Raw genomic sequence first — 21,515 nt, forward strand, 5'->3', positions numbered from 1 at the left:
TACCCTCCCTCGTCCCGGTTCACAGTCTGAGGGGTGCGCTTCTGGATCTCGATGGCTTCTCTGAGCCAACGATGGTCTTTGTTGCTCTCAGTGCCGAAGACATGTCCCAATCCACGAGGTGGTTGCAGTTGTCTGATATGGCAGACTTCAGTTGTTCTTGTTCTGCTTATCGTCTGGTAGCTTGTGTGCATGCTTTTGATGTTTCCTTTTCACATTCTTTTCTATGCGCTTATGGATTTAAATCAGTTGACCAGACACAGAACAGCAACTTCCCGTAACAACCTCTGAGGAAGGCAACAAAACCAAAACAGCCAGGTACGGAAATAAACATAGGTCTGGCTATAAGAATGACCACATTGCATAGTTTTTTTGAAGACCTAATAAACCTCTTTGGATTACTTGTCTCTGTTGTCAAATGTTGAGTCAGTAGTCAAAATATTACCCAAAATCGTCTGAAAACAACATTAAAAATGGTCAATGACTATCATCCAAATCCAAAAATGGGCTCTCTAACCCTTGGACAACCTAAACTCATCTCTTGATGGGGACTACAGTTAAAATGAGCTCCCGGGCTTACGGTGACAGATTTACAGAAATGTTCAATAACGTTTGCTGTTCCTGTATTTTTCCTGTACTTTACCATAGCAAAATAAAAGCCGCCCGACCTATGTTTATTTCCATACCTGACGGTTTCGGCCATGACTGTCGCCTTCCTCAGAGGTTGTCACGTGAAGTTGCTGTGACGTGTCTGGTCAACTGATTTAAACAGTTTTTTAAATCCATTAGAGCATAGAAAAGAATGTGAAAAGTGCACAAGAGCCAGGCTGACGGTGCCATCTGTAGTCCGACCTCTTCAGGACTGTGTCCCAGGTTTGAGAAAGTTGGTACGCCCGCTTGTCCCGGTTCACAGTCTGAGGGGTGCGCTTCTGGATCTCGATGGCTTCTCTGATCCAACGATGGTCTTTGTTGCTCTCAGTGCCGAAGACATGTCCCAATCCACGAGGTGGTCTGATATGGCAGACTTCAGTTGTTCTTGTTCTGCTTATCGTCTGGTAGCTTGTGTGCATGCTTTTGATGTTTCCTTTTCACATTCTTTTCTGTGCGCTTATGGATTTAAATCAGTTGACCAGACACAGCACAGCAACTTCCCGTAACAACCTCTGAGGAAGGCAACAAAACCAAAACAGCCAGGTACGGAAATAAACACAGGTCTGGCTATAAGAATAACAACAATGCATAGTTTTTTGAAGACCTAATAAACCTCTTTGGATTACTTGTCTCTGTCGTCAAATGTTGAGTCAGTAGTCAAAATATTACCCAAAATGTAAAAATGGTCAATGACTATCATCCAAATCCAAAAATGGGCTCTCTAACCCTTGGACAACCAAAGCTAAACTCACCTCTTGATGGGGACTACAGTTAAAATGAGCTCCTGGGCCTACGGTGACAGATTTACAGAAATGTTCAATAACGTTTGCTGTTCCTGTATTTTTACTGTACTTTACCATAGCAAAATAAAAGCCGCCAGACCTATGTTTATTTCCGTACCTGACGGTTTCGGCCATGACTGTTGCCTTCCTCAGAGGTTGTCACGTGAAGTTGCTGTGACGTGTCTGGTCAACTGATTTAAACAGTTTTTTAAATCCATAAGAGCATAGAAAAGAATGTGAAAAGTGCACAAGAGCCAGGGTGACAGCGCCATCTGTAGTCCGACCTATTCAAGACTGTGTACCAGGTTTGAGAAAGTTGGTACGCCCCCTTGTCCCGGTTCACAGTCTGAGGGGTGTGCTTCTGGATCTCGATGGCTTCTCTGATCCAACGATGGTCTTTGTTGCTCTCAGTGCCGAAGACATGTCCCAATCCACGAGGTGGTCTGATATGGCAGACTTCAGTTGTTCTTGTTCTGCTCGTCGTCTGGTGGCTTGTGTGCATGCTTTTGATGTTTCCTTTTCACATTCTTTTCTATGCGCTTATGGATTTAAAAAAAATTAGTTGACCAGACACAGCACAGCAACTTCCCGTAACAACCTCTGAGGAAGGCAACAAAACCAAAACAGCCAGGTACGGAAATCAACACAGGTCTGGCTATAAGAATGGCAACATTGCATAGTTTTTTGAAGACCTAATAAACCCATACTTGCCAACCTTGAGACCTCCGATTTCGGGAGGTGGGGGGGGTGGGGGTGGGGGGCGTGGTCGGGGGTGGGGCGGGGGGCATGGTTGGGGGCGTGGTTAAGATATATATATATAAGAAATACTTGACTTTCAGTGAATTCTAGCTATATATATATATATATATATATATATATATATATATATATATATATATATATATATATATATATATATATATATATATATATATATATATATATATATATATAAATAAAAGAAATACTTGAATTTCAGGGTTCATTTATTTACACATTTATACACACATAACACTCATCTACTCATTGTTGAGTTAAGGGTTGAATTGTCCATCCTTGTTCTATTCTCTGTCACTATTTCAGAACACACACATTATACAAATATACATTATAAAATCAATAAGAAAATGGGAGCTCTAATTTGGGAGTCTGAATTAGGATCAGAAGTTCCTATATAAACATTGCGCGCTCATGTCGCCTTTTTGTATTGATTACTGCAGCTGGGAACTGGATTCATTCACAAATACAAACTACAACTCACAAACACTTTAGAGTTAGGCTCCACCATCAGAATGTGTACTTAAACTTATAAAGATCACATGGATATTATTCAGTGAGTTGATTCACCAAAACTAACCTGTTATACATGAGGAAAAAGCACACAGGACGTTTCAATTGTTCACAGAGTGGTCGCGCTCATCAGAATGACAAGACACTTCCGGTCTGCAGGTGATAGCATTCAATTGGGAAGAAACGCCCTACTGCCCCCTACTGACCAATGTGAATACTGATAAATGTGTAATGACAGCTCCAAAAACAAATTCAAAGCACAAAATAAAATAAATAAATCAACACAAAAATGTGACACATTATGGGTGGGTCACATATGCATGTACAGTAGATGGCAGTATTGTCCTGTTTAAAAGTGTCACAACGTTGCTGTTTACGGCAGACGAACTGCTTTACGGGGGACGAAAACTTGACTGCTGTTGTTGTGTGTTGTTACCGCGCTGGGAGGACGTTAATGAAAATGCCTAACAATAAACACACATAAGAAACCAAGAACTCGCCCTCGATCATTAGCTGTTTATATGGTGGGAAAGAGGACGTGAGAACAGGCTGTCAACACGTCACTCAGGTCCGCATGGAGCTGGAGGGGGCGTGGCCTCCAGCTCCGCCTGAATTTCAGGAGATTTTCGGGAGAAAACTTGTCAATGACTATCATCCAAATCCAAAAATGGGCTCTCTAACCCTTGGACAACCAAAGCTAATATCACCTCTTGATGGGGACTACAGTTAAAATGAGCTCCCGGGCTTACGGTGTCAGATTTACAAAAATGTTCAATAACGTTTGCTGTTCCTGTATTTTTGCTGTACTTTACCATAGCAAAATAAAAGCCGCCACACCTTAAAAATGAGTTGTTGTTTTTTAAAAGTAAAATAATGTACGATAGCCTCCAGAAGAAGTCACACAAAGTCTGACGTTCTTTTTAACTTTTATTGCCAATGGGGACTCCAGGTAAAATGAGCTCCCAGGTTTAAGGTGACAGATTTACAGAAATGTTCAATAATGTTTGCTGTTCCTGTATTTTACCACGACAAAATAAAAGCTACCACACCTTTTTAAAATTAAAGGGTTTTTTTTTTAACGGGAAAATTAATGAAAGTAAAATAATGTATCATAGCCTCCAGAAGAAGTCTCACAAAGCTCTTTTTAACTTTTATTGCCAATCTTATGCTAACAACCAGCCCGATTCCAACATGTAGTCGCTTACTATTTGCGCACTATTGACTAGTGATGCACTGAAAATTTGGACACCCATCTGGTGGTAAGCGAAAGAATCACTTGATTAAAGTATAGTGTTTTATTTCCCTATATTCATTTCCAGTGTTACTGTTCAAACTGTGTGTATTGTTAGTTTTAAATATACATGTTAAATAAAACCTCTGCCTTGTTTTTAATGAATACTTAAGCCTAATACGCTACTGTATTTCGATATTGGTCATAATGGAGGTATTTGGAGAGCCCATTGTTTGAGGTGGTACTTGGTGAAAACAGTTTAAGAGTCACCGATCTAGACACATGAAAAAGTGTCAACAAAGTGCTTTGTACAATAAACAACAATTGAAAAATAGAGCAAAACAATATAATATGAAAAATATAAATTAATAAAAATGAACCACACAGATCTGTTTGAAATATATATATTTTTTTTGTGCCATTTTTTTAAAGAAAATATATGCATCATAGCGGATTATGCAAATTGTACAAACCCCGAAAGCAGTGAAGTTGTCACGTCGTGTAAATGGTAAATTAAAAAAAACAGAATACAATGATTTGCAAATCCTTTTCGACTTATATTCAATTGAATGTTTGTCCACAGTTTCCAAAAACCATTTGAAATGTAGACTCGTCAGACCACAGAACACTTTCCCACTTTGCATCAGTCCATCTTAGACGATCTCGGGGCCCAGCGAAGCCGGCGGGCGTTTCTGGGTGTTGTTGATAAATGGCTTTCGCTTTGCATAGTAGAGTTTTAAGTTGCACTTACAGATGTAGCGACCGACTGTAGTTACTGACAGTGGTTTTCTGAAGTGTTACTGAGCCCATGTGGTGATATCCTTTTAGACATTGATGTCGCTTTTTGATGCAGTACCGCCTCAGGGATCGAAGGTTGCGGGTACTCAATGTTAGTTTTCAGCCTTGCCGCTTACGCATACTTGCCAACCCTCCCGGATTTTCCGGGAGACTACCGAAATTCAGCGCCTCTCCCGAAAACCCCCCGGGACAAATATTCTCCCGAAAATCTCCCGAAATTCAGGTGGAGCTGGAGGCCACGCCCCCTCCAGCTCCATGCGGACCTGAGCGATGTGTTGACAGCCTGTTCACACGTCCGCTTTCCCACCATATAAACAGCTAATGATCGAGGGCGAGTTCTTGGTTTCTTATGTGGGTTTATTGTTGGGCAGTTTCATTAACGTCCTCCCAGCGCGGTAACAACACACAACAACAGCAGTCAAGTTTTTGTCCCCCGTAAAGCAGTTCGTCTGCCGTAAACAGCGACGTTGTGACACTTTTAAACAGGACAATACTGCCATCTACTGTACATGCATATGTGACCCACCCATAATGGTGTCACATTTTTGTGTTGATTTATTTATTTTATTTTGTGGTTTGAATTCGTTTTTGGAGCTGTCATTCCACATTTATCAGTATTCACATTGGTCAGTAGGGGGCAGTAGGGCGTTTCTTCCCAATTGAATGCTATCACCTGCAGACCGGAAGTGTCTTGTCATTCTGATGAGCGCGACCAGTCTGTGAACGATTGAGACGTCCTGTGTGCTTTTTTCCTCCTGTATAACAGGTTAGTTTTGGTGAATCAACTCACTGAATAATATCCATGTGATCTTTATAAGTATAAGTACACATTCTGATGGTGGAGCCTAACTCTAAAGTGTTTGTGAGTTGTAGTTTGTATTTGTGAATGAATCCAGTGCACAGCTGCTGTAATCAATACAAAAAGGCGACGCGAGTGCGCAATGTTTATATAGGAACTTCTGATCCTAATTCAGACTCCCAAATTAGAGCTCCCGTTTTCTTATTGATTTTATAATGTATATTTGTATAATGTGTGTGTTCTGAAATAGTGACAGAGAATAGAACAAGGATGGACAATTCAACCCTTAACTCAACAATGAGTAGATGAGTGTTATGTGTAAATAAATGAACACTGAAATTCAAGTATTTCTTTTACATATATATATATATATATATACATGTAATAAAAAAAATATATATATAGCTAGAATTCACTGAAAGTCAAGTATTTCTTATATATATATATATATCTTAACCACACCCCCAAACCCCCACCCCCCACCTCCCGAAATCGGAGGTCTCAAGGTTGGCAAGTATGCGCTTACGTGCAGTGATTTCTCCAGATTCTCTGAACCTTTTGATGATATTACGGAGCGTAGATGGCTTGTCTTTGCAGTCTATTCAATTGATATAGAAGTTGAAAAGGATTTGCAAATCATTGTATTCTCTTTTTATTTACCAACGTGACAACTTCACTGCGTCTGGGGTTTGTATGATGACGTCATAATGAACACACTCCTAGCCGCAGGTATCTTGGCATTCTAAATTGAAATGTCCAAAGTCAGAATGTCATAATTTGTTATTAGGATTGAGCATATTTCCTTTTCTCTGTTCACGTTTATAGTGTGAAATTCCGAGCGTGTCACAATAATATTTAAAGGAGTCGACCTCACCAGGAAAAATGCACGGAATCGTCGCTCAGGCTGCCAATCTTCCGTAAACAAACCTAGATTCTCTCCCCCCCCCTGCAGATGTACTTGAACTACTTGGCCAACTACGTCCCCAACACCTGGAACTACGAACACGGCTGCAGCCACTGTGACGACCACGTCCTGGACTTGTCTCAGGTGAAAGTAAGTCCTGTTTCCCTTCACTTCAGGTTTATCTTCAGGCACGTCCTTGGGGATGTGGGGAGAGGCCGAGACAGTCGGTGCCATCATCGGTCAGTGACTGTCTAGACAGCGGGAGTCGGTTCTTGCTTGTCCTATTTTAACAGATAAGCCAGACTCCACCACCCCTTGACAAGATCAATGGGTTTTGTGCCTACTGGACCTTTTGGAGCCCATTAAAAGAACATAAGTGCAAGGGAAACTACTCCGGCGAGAGGAAGGCTGTCACCGCAGTGAACAGGATATGGCTTCTGGGGTTTTCAGAAGGGCTCATTTAAAGGGGTGTCACTGCTGACCAGAAGACTTCCTTGGAGTTTTAGACTTTGTCCACACTCACCAGTTATGGTGGTCACATGGAACATGTGCCACAGAGTTGAGCAAGGTCAAGAGGGAAGGAATGGTAAGAACTTGAAAACACTACAGGGTGTGTGGTGGCATCTGTTTAGAACGTTAAAGGGGAACATTATCACCAGACCTATGTAAGCGTCAATATACCATACCACACCATACCAACTTTATTTATAAAGCTGTTGTGTTTACTGAGAGGAGGTAACGGCAAACAGACACCAGGGGGCAGTATATACAATTATTTAATATATATATATATATATATATATATATATATATATATATATATATATATAATAATTCAATATATATATATATATATATATAATAATAATAATAACAAACACTACTGAACTAAGGAAATGGAGTGTGAACTAGGATACAAGAGTGTGTGGTGTAAGACTATGTGTAGAATTTAACTGAAGTGAGTGTTACCAACGTGTTGAACGAGATACGCGGAAGTCCAGGGGGCAGGCAGATGATCCGGGGCGAGAGCGAGGCGTCAGAATCCAGGGACGAGCAAGAGGTCGAGGAACGAAGGAGGCAGTCAGAGTCCAGAGGGAGATCCAGGGAAAAGTGAGATGCACAGCTCACTTTCCAGGTGACGAAGGGTACTGCGGGGACACGGGAGAAGACAAGGGACAAATCAAGGCACGGAGAGGAAACACGAATAGAGAGCATGAAGCTTGTTGCTTACGGTACACCATGAGAAAAACTAAGTTCCCGCGTCGATCCTAGGGTCCACTGGTCTTTTAACCAGCTCGCCCTCATCAGTTTCAGGTGTGATGATTGCCGGTGATTGATTGCAGCTGGTGGCTGCTGCAGGGCGGGGACGTGCGCGGCGCGTCCCTGGATGTGCGCACCCGTGGGCGTGTCCCGAGGTGCGCACAGACGGATGAGCGGCGTTGGCAGGAGCCTGAGCCGTAACAAAAGCCCTTTTAAGACAAGCACAGTTGAAAAACAAAGGGTTGTACACCACAAAGAAACGGAGGTAAAGGACAGACTAAAAAATAACATTTAAAACAGAAATAAAAATACACATTTAAAAAGCAAATATAAATTACCCTAAGAACAGTTTTGTTCGATAAAAACAGTTTAAAAGTTAAAAACAGTTCAAAAAGTTAAAAGCTAAAACAGTTTAAAGTCTCATGCTGGGTTAAAAGCCAGTGAATAAAAATGGGTTTTAAGAAGGGTCTTGAAAATAGCCAAAGAAGGGGCATGTCTCACATGGAGAGGGAGATCGTTCCAGAGTTTGGGACCCGCAACAGAGAAAGCTCTGTCCCCTCTGAGCTTGCGCTTTGTTTTTGGGTACCTCCAGGATCAGCTGATCAGCTGACCTGAGGGACCGGGTTGGGGCATAGAGGTGGAGCAGCTCAGAGAGGTAAGGTGGGACAAAACGAGTAAGATCATTTTAAAATGGACTCTAAAAGACACAGGCAGCCAGTGGAGGGAGGCTAAAACAGGAGTAATGTGCTCTCTTTTTCTTGTGTTAGTTAAAAGTCGGGCAGCTGCATTTTGGACCAGCTGCAGACGTGAGAGGGAGGATTGATTTATTCCTAAATACAAAGAGTTACAGTAATCCAGCCGAGATGTGATAAAGGCATGGATTACTGTCTCTAACTGTTGCCTAGAAAGAAGGTTTTTAACCTTGGCCAGCTGACGTAAATAAAAAAAGCTGGCTTTCACCACTGTGCCAATCTGACGGTCCAATTTAAAATCACAGTCAATACGAAAGCCCAGGTTGGTGACCATGGGCTTAACGTGCAAAGCCAAAGGGCCAAAGTCAACAGGGGGAGCTCACAGGTACCACTAGGTCCAAACACTATTACTTCTGTCTTCTTGTCATTGAAATTTAAGAAGTTTAGGGCCATCCAGGCCTTGATATCCTCAAGACAGGCAAGTAATGGCTGTATTGAAGAGGCATGATTTCTCTTTAACGGAAAATACATTTGTGTGTCATTGGCATAACAATGAAAAGAAATATCATGCTTTCTAAGGATTGAGCCCAGGGGAAGTAAATAAATAGAAAAGAGAAGTGGTCCCAAAACTGAGCCCTGTGGGACCCCACATGTCAAGGGAGCAACGGAGGATTCAGATCCAGCAACATTTACCGAGAAGGTCCTGTTAGTCAAATATGACTTCAGCCAACTCAAAGCAGTACCACAGATTCCCACTTGATGCTGCAGGCGGCTAATTAGAATATTATGGTCCACCGTATCAAATGCTGCTGTTAGATCCAGTAAAACTAAAATCACATGATCACCTAAATCTGTTGCTCGAAGGATGTCATTAAAAACCCTTAATAAAGCTGACTCGGTACTATGGAGGGGTTTAAACCCAGACTGAAAGACTTCTAAAACATCACAGTCCTCTAAAAAAGTGTTTAACTGGGTAAAAACAATCTTCTCCAAAATCTTTGAAAGGAAAGGCAGCTTAGAAATGGGTCTAAAATGGGCTAAAACTGAACTGTCCAGACCAGGTTTCTTTAAAAGCGGTTGAACCACGGCGTGTTTAAAACTGGTAGGAACTACTCCAGAAAACAGACTGCTATTTAAAATGTTAAGAACAGGCTGCCCTATGCAAGAAAACACTTCTTTAAAAAAAGGTAGGAGGGACAGCATCATGGGGGGAACCTGAGGGCTTCATATGATGAGTTAACTCTTGTAACTGCCGCAGAGTCACTTGCTCAAACTGATTAAAAACAGCAGAGTAGTTAAAGGGGACGGAAGGGTCAGAGGTCGGAACAGAAATGAGAGCCCTCGTTGTGGCAATCTTATCGATAAAATACTCTAAAAAGGCATTACCGTATTTTCCGCACTATAAGGCGCACCTAAAAACCACAAATGTTCTCAAAAGCTGACAGTGCGCCTTATAACCCGGTGCGCTTTATATATGGATAAATATTAAGATTCATTTTCATAAAGTTTCGGTCTCGCAACTTCGGTAAACAGCCGCCATCTTTTTTCCCCGTAGAACAGGAAGCGCTTCTTCTTCTACGCAAGCAACCGCCAAGGTAAGCACCCGCCCCCATAGAACAGGAAGCGCTTCTTCTTCTACTGTAAGCAACCACCCGCCCGCGTAGAAGAAGAAAAAGCGCGCGGATATACCGTACGTTTCATTTCCTTTGTGTGTTTACATCTGTAAAGACCACAAAATGGCTCCTACCAAGTGACAGGGATCCGGTTCATGAAAAGACGCAATCTCTCCATCCGCACACGGATTACTATTTCACAGCAACTGATATTCCTGTGAACCGCACTGTGGATACAACGGGAGCACGTACGGTGAATATTCGCACCACAGGGAATGAGAAGTCATCCTTCACTGTGGTTCTAGCTTGCCATGCTAATGGCCAGAAACTTCCACCCATGGTGATATTCAAAAGGAAGACCTTGCCAAAAGAGACCTTTCCAGCCGGCGTCATCATAAAAGCTAACTCGAAGGGATGGATGAAGAAAAGATGAGCGAGTGGTTAAGGTAAGTTTAAGTTTACGCGAAGAGGCCGGGTGGCTTTTTTCAGCAGCTCCGTCCATGTTGATATACGACTCCATGACTGTTTTTTTGACATTCCTTTAGCGCAGTTAGATGCGGCTTACAACACGGGGCGGCTTATGGGTGGACAAAGTTTTGAAATATGCCGTTCATTGAAGGCGCGGCTTATAACCCAGGGCGCCTTATGGTGCGGAAAATACGGTACACAATTCAGAGGAGGGTTCCAAACATGTAGGCTGAGGGGCATTAAGAACAGAGTCAATGGTTTTGAATAAAACACGAGGGTCAAGACTATTTGAGGCAATAATGTTTATATAACTTGATGTTGCATAAAAAAGACCATATATTTTTTTAACCGATTTCCGAACTCTAAATGGGTGAATTTTGGCGAATTAAACGCCTTTCTAATATTCGCAATCCGCCATTTTCTCAAACACCGAGTCAAATCAGCTCTGTTATTTTCCGGTTTTTTCGACTGTTTTCCGTACCTTGGAGACATCATGCCTCGTCGGTGTGTTGTCGGAGGGTGTAACAACACCAACAGGGACGGATTCAAGTTGCACCAGTGGCCCAAAGATGCCAAAGTGGCAAGAAATTGGACGTTTGTTCCGCACACTTTACCGACGAAAGCTATGCTACGACAGAGATGGCAAGAATGTGTGGATATCCTGCGACACTCAAAGCGGATGCATTTCCAACGATAAAGTCAAAGAAATCTGCCGCCAGACCCCCATTGAATCTGCCGGAGTTTGTGAGCAATTCAGGGACAAAGGGCCTCGGTAGCACGGCAAGCAATGGCGGCAGTTTGTTCCCGCAGACGAGCGAGCTAAACCCCCTGGATGTCTTGGCTCACACCCATACTTGCCAACCTTGAGACCTCCGATTTCGGGAGGTGGGGGGTGGGGGGGGGGTGGGACGTGGTCGGGGGTGGGGCGGGGGGCGTGGTTGGGGGCGTGGTTAAGAGAGAGAGAGATGTATATATATTTATATTTATATATATATATATATATATATATATATATATATATATATATATATATATATATATATAAGAAATACTTGACTTTCATTGAATTCTAGCTATATATATATATATATATATATATATATATATATATATATATATATATATACATATATATATATATATATATATATACATATATATTTTATTACATATATATATATATATATATATATATATATATATATATATATATATATATATATATATATATATATATATATATATATATATATATATATAAATATAAGAAATAGTTGAATTTCAGTGTTCATTTATTTACACATATACACACACATAACACTCATCTACTCATTGTTGAGTTAAGGGTTGAATTGTCCATCCTTGTTCTATTCTCTGTCACTATTTCAGAACGCACACATGATACAAATATACATTATAAAATCAATACGAAAACGGGAGCTCTAATTTTGGGAGTCTGAATTAGGATCAGAAGTTCCTATATAAACATTGCGTACTCACGTCGCCATTTTGTATTGACTACTGCAGCTGTGCACTGGATTCATTCACAAATACAAACTACAACTCAAAAACTCTTTAGAGTTAGGCTCCACCATCAGAATGTGTACTTAAACTTACAAAGATCACATGGATATTATTCAGTGAGTTGATTCACCAAAACTAACCTGTTATACAGGAGGAAAAAAGCACACAGGACGTTTCAATTGTTCACAGACTGGTCGCTCTCATCAGAATGACAAGACACTTCCGGTCTGCAGGTGATAGCATTCAATTGGGAAGAAACGCCCTACTGCCCCCTAATGACCAATGTGAATACTGATAAAAGTGTAATGACAGCTCCAAAAACGAATTCAAACCACAAAATAAACGAAATAAATCAACACAAAAATGTGACACATTATGGGTGGGTCACATATGCATGTACAACAGGCTGTCAACACGTCACTTAGGTCCGAATTTCGGGAGATTTTCGGGAGAAAATGTGTCCCGGGAGGTTTTCGGGAGAGACGCTGAATTTCGGGAGTCTCCCGGAAAATCCCGGGAGGGTTGGCAAGTATGCTCACACCGTCCCTTATGCCACCGAAGATGATCAAGAGAAGAATATCGACCCTAGCTTCCCTGGCCTGCAGATCAGCTTTCAGGAAAAGAGCGCGGATGAGGGTATGTCTACAGAATATATTAATTGATGAAAACTGGGCTGTCTGCACTCTCAAAGTGCATGTTGTGGCCAAATGTATTTCATATGCTGTAAACCTAGTTCATAGTTGTTAGTTTCCTTTAATGCCAAACAAACACATACCAATCGTTGGTTAGAAGGCGATCGCCGAATCCGTCCTCGCTTTCTCCCGTGTCGTTTTTGTCGGTTTCGCTTGCATACGGTTCAAACCGATATGGCTCAATAGCTTCGGTTTCTTCTTCAATTTGGTTTTCGCTACCTGCCTCCACACTACAACCATCCGTTTCAATACATGCGTAATCTGTTGAATCGCTTAAGCCGCTGAAATCCGAGTCTGAATCCGAGCTAATGTCGCTATACCTTTTTGAAGCTTTTTTTAGGGATATTGCGTGATGGGTAAAATTTTGAAAAAAACTTAGAAAAATAAAATAAGCCACTGGGAACTGATTTTTAATGGTTTTAACCATTCTGAAATTGTGACAAAGTTCCCCTTTAATAGTGCAAAATCAACTTTCAAAAAACAAACGAAAAAACATCAATGGTATATTAAATAAAATGTAAATTAAAAAAAATGTTACGCCTCTTTTCTATTTGCAGCCTTCTGAGGTAAATATCAAAATTAACTTGGTGGGCGGGGTTTGATGGTAGCGGGGGTGTATATTGTAGCGTCCCGGAAGAGTTAGTGCTGCGAGGGCTTCTGGGTATTTGTTCTGTTGTGTTTATGTTGTGTTACGGTGCGGATGTTCTCCCGAAATTTGTCATTCTTGTTGGGTTCACAGTGTGGCGCATATTTGTAACGGTGTTAAAGTTGTTTATACGGTCACCCTCAGTGTGCCTTGCATTCACTTATGTGTGTGTAAAAGCCGCATGTATTATGTGACTGGGCCGGCACGCTGTTTGTAGAGGTTGTAGAAGACGTTGAAGGCAGTGCCTTTAAGGCACGTCTCCAATAATGTTGGATGGAAATCGGGAGAATGGTTGCCCCGGGAGATTTTTCGGAAGGGGCACTGAAATTCGTGAGTCTCTCGGGAAAATATAATAAGCCACTGGGAACTGATTTTTAATGGTTTTAACCCTTCTGAAATTGTGATAATGTTCCCCTTTAACCGACTTCTGGAGCACAACACTGGTTATTTTTTTTGTGTACCTAATAATCGGTTTTATGCTTTTAATCTATTGCACATCACTAGTCAGCTCAATGGTGATCTACAAAATGGCCATAAGAGCATACTTGCCAACCTTGAGACCTCCGATTTTGGGAGGTGGGGGGGGGGGGGGGGGGGGGGTGGTAAGGGGGGGGCGTGGCTAAGAGGGGAAGAGTATATTGACAGCTAGAATTTACCAAGTCAAGTATTTCATACATACTGTATATATATGTGTATATATATACATTAGAGATGCGCGGTTTGCAACGCGGAGTCCGCGGATAATTCGCGGATTGGGCGGATGAAATTAAAAAAAATTAGATTTTATTCGCGGGTCGGGTCGGGTCGGGTCGGGTCGGGTCGGGTTGGGTCGGGCGGTTGAAATAAAAAAAAATTAGATTTTAAATAGATTCAGGCGGGTGGCAGTTAAACCAATTGGGAAATATATATACATAGTTAAATGTTGCTGGGGGCGCGTAACAGGGGTCACTCCGCGCGCAGTGCGCTCACGAAAGGGGTGGGGCTCACCCTGGTTGATATAGACAGCAGGACGGTGGCCATAGAAGTCGGAACCCGCTAAGGAGTGTGTAACAACCCACCTGCCGAATCAACTAGCCCTGAAAATGGATGGCGCTGGAGCGTCGGGCCCATATACCCGGCCGTCGCCGGCAGCGAGACGCGCTTGGAGGTGCGCTCAGCGCGGCTCCCATATGATTGCGCACTGGTGTGCGTCTGGGCCGTGACAGCGTGGCACGCGAATGTCTGTGCTGCATTGGATCAGTCTCCTTTCTTTAACAGGCAAAAGCTTTATAACCTCACTAATGCCTTGCATCGTCTATATTAGATATATAACAACGGGCGGGTGCGGTTCTGATCAAATGTTACATCGGGTGGATGGCGGATGGTTGACGACTTTCTGATGCGGTTGCGGATGAAATAATTGCCTATCCGCGCATCTCTAATATATATATATATATATATATATATATATATAAATATATTATATATATTTTCTTATTGATTTTATAATGTATATTTGTATAATGTGTGTGTTCTGAAATAGTGACAGAGAATAGAACAAGGATGGCCAATTCAACCCTTAACTCAACAATGAGTAGATGAGTGTTGTGTGTGTATATGTGTAAATAAATGAACACTGAAATTCAAGTATTTCTTTATATATATATATATATATATATATATATATATATATATACATCCTGAAAATATGTAAACAAAACTGTGTTTAAATAATTGATACTTCAAATTTGCATAAATATAAGATGAATATAACATAACTTGGCTTCTGAGAGCTTCAAAATGTAATGAATAAAATGCTAAAGTTGTTGATAAACAAGCAATTATTTTAATAATTAAATATGGTCATTTTAAATGAATTATTATGATAATTTCAAATTAATTATTTCAAATATGTTTATTTTAATGTACCGGTATAATTCTATGGCTGGATGTAATATGGAGTCAAAAAAAAAGTACAAATAAAAATACAATTAATTTTGATGTTTTTAGCAAAATATAATAAAAATTGATTTAGTTTTTTTTTTTTGATTAATAAATATATTTATTTTTAGGTAAGATAAACATAATAATACAATGTATCTCCTGTCTGGATGATTTAGTTCTTGTCACCCTGTTGTCCTCCCGTCGTGAAAAAAGGCGTAGACCTCCAGCTACGGCTGAAAATCGGGAGATTTTCGGGAGATTATTTGTCCCGGGAGGTTTTCGGGAGTCTCCCGGAAAATTCGGGAGGGTTGGCAAGTATGCATAAGAGACTCATGAGCTCAGTAAAATGAGTGATTCAAGACAGTTGCATGGAAAGCGGGGCTATAAAAGTGTTTCTTATTAACCTTATTAGTAGGTGTGGCTTTTATTTCTCACCACATTTTAGTTCGCTCATTTCTCAACTTGTCTAAAAGCAAAGTTTTGCTTGAGTCTTGAATGCTTTTCTTTAGTAAAAGAGCTTCCAGTCTGTTGGCTACAATCAGACTTTTACCGCCAAAGACAACAACAAAGCAGTCAATCACATCCTGGGGCTTTTTTTTTTTGTATTTATTTTTTTTGTCTCAGCGCATTGGCAACATTCTTCAAGCCAGACATTGCAAACCTTCAAATTATATGCCACTGCTCGCTGTTCCAGACCCCCCCGCTGTGAACTGGTCCCAGGGAGTCGCAGACCAGAGTGAACTTTAGTGGGTGAAGCTGAGTCTCGTGGGAAAATGTTCCCTCTTTCATTCTGTTTTCCTCGCTGAGTGTTTGCAGGCTGATCTCGGAATATCGAGTCCAATGTGGCAATGTGGGATGGAAGTTAGTCCACGCAGTCCTAAGTAGACAACAAAAAACCATTCCGTTCAGTTTCCACGCGCTGATATTAGTGAAATTTCTCAAATAATTTGGTTTCTTTAGTTTTCGCACCTATTGTGCGTGTGAAGTCCCAGATTACATACTCTATTTCTAATGAAACTGTTGTCCATACCCCAGGCCCGGCCCTAACCAATCTGGCGCCCTAGGCAAGATTTTAGGTGGCGCCCCCCCACATCGGCAGTGAAGTGTATATACTCACAAGAACCCGAATAGCTTTGTCTTTGACCTTTTTTTTTTACTTACAACTATACCTAATATATAAAGGGGTGGAAAAGTGACTATTACCTGCAGGGAAAACATTAGCTAACCAGAAGGCAATAATGTAAACAAAAAACACCTGCTTAAAAGATCTAATACAAATGTCCCTGAGGAATGTAAGGTGGGAGTACTGTAATTACCTAACGTTACATTATTATTTTCCATAACAATTTAGCCCCCTCCACAATATTAACCCGACGTTAAAACAGAACTAGCTATTTATTGATTAGCAATTGCCGAATCATGTAACATTAGCTTAATGCTAAAAAGCCAGGTTACTATCACATTCTGTAACAGACAAATAATTTCATGTAGGCTAACGTTACCTACCTGCTACCTCTGTCTTTTCTCGTTTCTCCTCTTCTTTTCTCTTTTTCCTTCCCTGGGCACCTGACAGTTTTGGCCGTTTTGACATCTTGTGTTGATTTTTTGATGTGGTGACGTCCAAAAAGAGTCATGATACAGGAAGGGAGGGGGCGCACCGTGCGGGGGGAGGAGGGGGGGCGTTATGTTGTAACAAATAATATTTCTATTAAATAGGCTTTACTTTGCATTTTAATTAACGTGAGATTAATTTTTTTGTATTTAGAAATAATAGTAACAACTTTTTTTTTTTTTTTTTTTTTCTCCAACATTTGTGGCACTGGCATGGCGCCCCCTGATGGACGGCGCCCTTAGCATTTGCCTATACGGCCTATGCCACGGGCCGGCCCTGCCATACCCCATACTTGCCAACCTTGAAACCTCCGATTTCGGGAGGTGGGGGAGGGGAGGCGTGGTCGGGGTGGGACGGGGGCGTGACTAAAAGGGGAGGAGTATATTTACAGCTAGAATTCACCAAGTCAAGTATTTCATATATATATATATATATATATATATATATATATATATATATATACACATATATATATATATATATATATATATATATATATATATATATATATATATATATATATATATATATATATATATATATATATATATATATATATATATGTATGTGTGGGAAAAAAATCACAAGACTATTTCATCTCTACAGGCCTGTTTCATGAGGGGGGGGTACCCTCAATCGTCAGGAGATTTTAATGGGAGCATTCACATACCATGGTTTATATAGGGCACAGAGTGGGTGGGTACAGGCTGGCCTAGGGGCGTGGTGATTGGCTCATGTGTTGCCTAGGAGGTGTTTCCGTCTATGGCGGCATGCTGTTACAATTTCGCTGCGCTTGTTGAGGGATGACAGGTCTGGACGGTAAATAATAAACAGTTTCTCTTTCAAGCATAGGTTGCATCTTTTATTACCACTATTGTAAGGTGTGCTGGATGCAAGAATTTGCCATGTTATTGAATATTCAACATTATTGTCTTTGAGGTCCCAAATGTGTTTGCTGAGTTCTGTGGTATTCCGCAGGTTTTGGTTCCTGAAAGAAGCCTTGTGATTGTTCCATCTGGTTTTGAATTCTCCCTCGGTTAATCCTACATATGTGTCGGATGTGTTAATGTCCTTGCGTATTACCTTAGATTGGTAGACAACTGATGTTTGTAAGCACCCCCCGTTGAGAGGGCAATCAGGTTTCTTTCGACAGTTGCAGCCTTTGTTGGTTTTGGAGTTGCTCTGTCCGGGGGCCGACGGCTCATTTGCAATTGTTTTGTTGTGGTTTGAGATGATTTGTCGTATATTGTTCAAACAGGCCTGTAGAGATGAAATAGTCTTGTGATTTTTTTCCCACACATACATATATATATATATATATATATATATATATATATATATATATATATATATATATATATATATATATATATATATATATATATATATTACAGATGCGCGGATAGGCAATTTATTTCATCCGCAACCGCGTCAGAAAGTCGTCAACCATCCGCCATCCACCCGATGTAACGTTTGATCAGAACTGCACCCGCCCGCCATCCGCCCGATCTAATATAGATGATGCAAGGCATTAGTGAGCCTGCCAACTACTCCGGTTTTCCCGTAATTCGTACGGTTTTCATCAACCTATTCCGGGTTTTTCATTAATTAAAAAAAAAAAAAAAGGGTGAAAACTACGCGAATTGCACCTTGTGCAGACAAGATTTTTCGATCGGACACGGAGGAATTAGCGATGTAAAAGACCACGTTGGGACAAAAAAAACACAAGTCTAATGCCGTTGCTAGCGATACAAGTGGAAAACTTTCAACGTTTTTCGTCGCCCAAACTGATTCTTTGGATGTGATAAATGCCGAAGTTTTATTTACGGAGGCAATAATTGAGCATGGATTTCCAATCGCACTGGCTGATCACATGGGACAGTTAAATGTTTGTAATGCAACCTTTAAAAATCATTACGCGGTGATCGCGGTCCCAAAAATAAACTTTTCTTGCATGATAATGTCCAGAAAAATTCGCTTCATATTACTATAGAGTCCTTTTAACGAATGAGTTTGATGGTTTATCACAAACCTTAAATGAAAGAAGTCCTTTGTTCTCCTGCACCATGGCCTTGCTTCGTGTTTGGTGCGCAATCCTGTCGGCTGTATTTCACAGCACGACATACTGTTAAAAGTGTTTATACTATTTATGCTTTCAAGTCCAAGTTGAAGAAATCTTGTTAAATGTTGACAGCATAACTACCAAAATACAGAAGTATGTCCTTAATATTTTTGCAGTGCTATTTCTGTTGAAAAGTTCAAATGATTACATTAGAGATGTGATGTGCCACTTTTCAAGTGTCTGATGGCTTCAATTAATTTTCATTAATTTTTCATATTTTGAATTCTTTTGAAAAGCTTACAAAAAAACTACATTTGAATTGTAATTCCATGCTATTGACAGGACTATTAATTTTAATGAAGTTAGCTTACCATGTTTACAGTATGATAGTTGTGATAGAAATGTGAATTTTAGGCACAGAATATTTTTTACAATTGAACAAGGCAGTAGATTATACAAGCTTGGACAGAAAGTTAATAATGACAACAATTTTTTTTTTAATGGAATTGTTTAGTACTGTTTTACCATTTGTTTACTGTAAAAAGTGTTTATACTGTTTATACTTTCAATTAACAAATTGAAGTCTTGTGAAAGGTTGACAGGATAACTGGCATTAACTGTCAAAATAATTTCAAACTATTGAAGTTAGCTTACAGAATAAACATGCCAATCAATATGATTTTTGCTGTAAGATTTTTGTTTTGAAAAGTCACTGTGACTGATAGAAAAGTGATGGTTTTAGCAACATTTTAACCTGTCTGAATGCTAATAATCATTTTGCGTCGGGGGGCGAAGCCCTGAACCCTCCACCAGGACTTTGTCCTGGACCTACCGGGGCCTGCGGCCCTTGGACCCTGGCTACTAGGTTTTTCTGATTTCAAAAGTTGGCAGGTATGGTGAGGTTATAAAGCTTTTGCCTGTTAAAGAAAGGAGACTGATCCAATGCAACACAGACATTCGCGTGCCACGCTGTCACGGCCCAGACGCACACCAGTGCGCAATCATATGGGAGCCGCGCTGAGCGCACCTCCAAGCGCGTCTCGCTGCCGGCGACGGCCGGGTATGGGCCCGACGCGCCAGCGCCATCCATTTTCAGGGCTAGTTGATTCGGCAGGTGGGTTGTTACACACTCCTTAGCGGGTTCCGACGTCCATGGCCACCGTCCTGCTGTCTATATCAACCAGGGTGAGCCCCACCCCTTTCGTGAGCGCACTGCGCGCGGAGTGACCCCTGTTACGCGCCCCCGGCAACAGGGGTGGCGGGCAGGTAAGCTGCGCGGGCGGAGCGCGCGGAGTGACCCCTGTTACGAGCCCCCGGCCACGGGGGTGGCGGGCAGGTAAGCTGCTTACCTGCTGCGCGTGACGCCGGCCGCGGCGAAAGCGGACGAGGCGGGGTGTCGGTGCGGTGCGGTGGGCGCGGTGGTGACCCTGGACGTGCGTCGGGCCCTTCTCGCGGATCGCCTCAGCTACGGCTCCCGGTGGGGCCCTCTCGGGGGAAGGGGCCTCGGTCCCGGACCCCGGCGAGGCGTCGGGGGCCTTCTCCGCTCCGTAAAAGTGTCCATCTCTTTTCTTTTTTTTTCTTCTGTTGTGGCATATGCTGCAGGTGCCTGCTCGTTTTTCGTATGTGGGTAACAACATTTAACTATGTATATATATTTCCCAATTGGTTTAACTGCCACCCGCCTGAATCTATTTAAAATCTTTTTTTTTTTTTATTTCAACCGCCCGACCCGACCCGACCCGTGGATAAAATCTAATTTTTTTAAATTTCATCCGCCCGATCCGCGGATAATCCGCAGACTCCGCGGTTGTGCCCGCAAACCGCACATATATATATATAAAATAAATACTTGAATTTCAGTGTTCATTTATTTACACATATACACACACATAACACTCATCTACTCATTGTTGAGTTAAGGGTTGAATTGTCCATCCTTGTTCTATTCTCTGTCACTATTTTTTCGAACCATGCTGAACACCCTCTCTGATGATGCATTGCTGTGTGGCACGCACAAAAGTGCTTTCATCAAATGCACTAGATGGCAGTATTGTCCTGTTTAAGAGTGTCACAACATTGCTGTTTACGGCAGACGAACTGCTTTACGGTAGACGAAAAACATGACTACTGTTGTTGTGTGTTGTTGCCGCGCTTGGAGGACGTTAATGAAACTGCCTAACAATAAACCCACATAAGAAACCAAGAACTCGCCCTCCATCATTCTACAGTCATAACGTGATTGGGCAGGTATGCTGTTTAAATTGTGGGTTAATACTCAAATAAAATATTTGTTATTATGGACCTGAGTCCGCCTGAATTTCGGGAGAAAATTTGTCCCGGGAGGTTTTCGGGAGAGGCGCAGAATTTCGGGAGTCTACCGGAAAATCCGGGAGGGTTGGCAAGTATGCCATACCCTAAGCCTGGGCAGTAAATCGATTGTATCGATAAATTCAAGTTTTTTTTAATGCAGACAATTTAAAAAAAATAAAAATTATCCTCTTGCTTGCACTTACTTCCTTAGCGGGGATTCACACACAAAACGCAAATGAAAGCAAGAGTTTTGTTACAAAG

At 41.4% G+C, this 21,515-nt stretch overlaps 1 protein-coding gene across 3 annotated transcripts in view; it reads left to right on the forward strand.

Annotated features, from left to right (window-relative positions):
- Nucleotides 1-21,515, forward strand: part of plod2 (procollagen-lysine, 2-oxoglutarate 5-dioxygenase 2) — a 166,123-nt gene that overhangs the window by 81,215 nt on the left and 63,393 nt on the right. For all 3 annotated transcript variants that reach the window (XM_061964876.1, XM_061964878.1, XM_061964877.1), the window contains exon 8: nucleotides 6,501-6,602. In XM_061964876.1, coding sequence (XP_061820860.1) covers nucleotides 6,501-6,602 — 102 coding nt within the window. The remainder of the gene's footprint in view (nucleotides 1-6,500; nucleotides 6,603-21,515) is intronic.

This window comes from Nerophis lumbriciformis, linkage group LG07, assembly GCF_033978685.3.
Source record: "Nerophis lumbriciformis linkage group LG07, RoL_Nlum_v2.1, whole genome shotgun sequence".
In the NCBI taxonomy this organism is placed as follows: Eukaryota; Metazoa; Chordata; class Actinopteri; order Syngnathiformes; family Syngnathidae; genus Nerophis; species Nerophis lumbriciformis.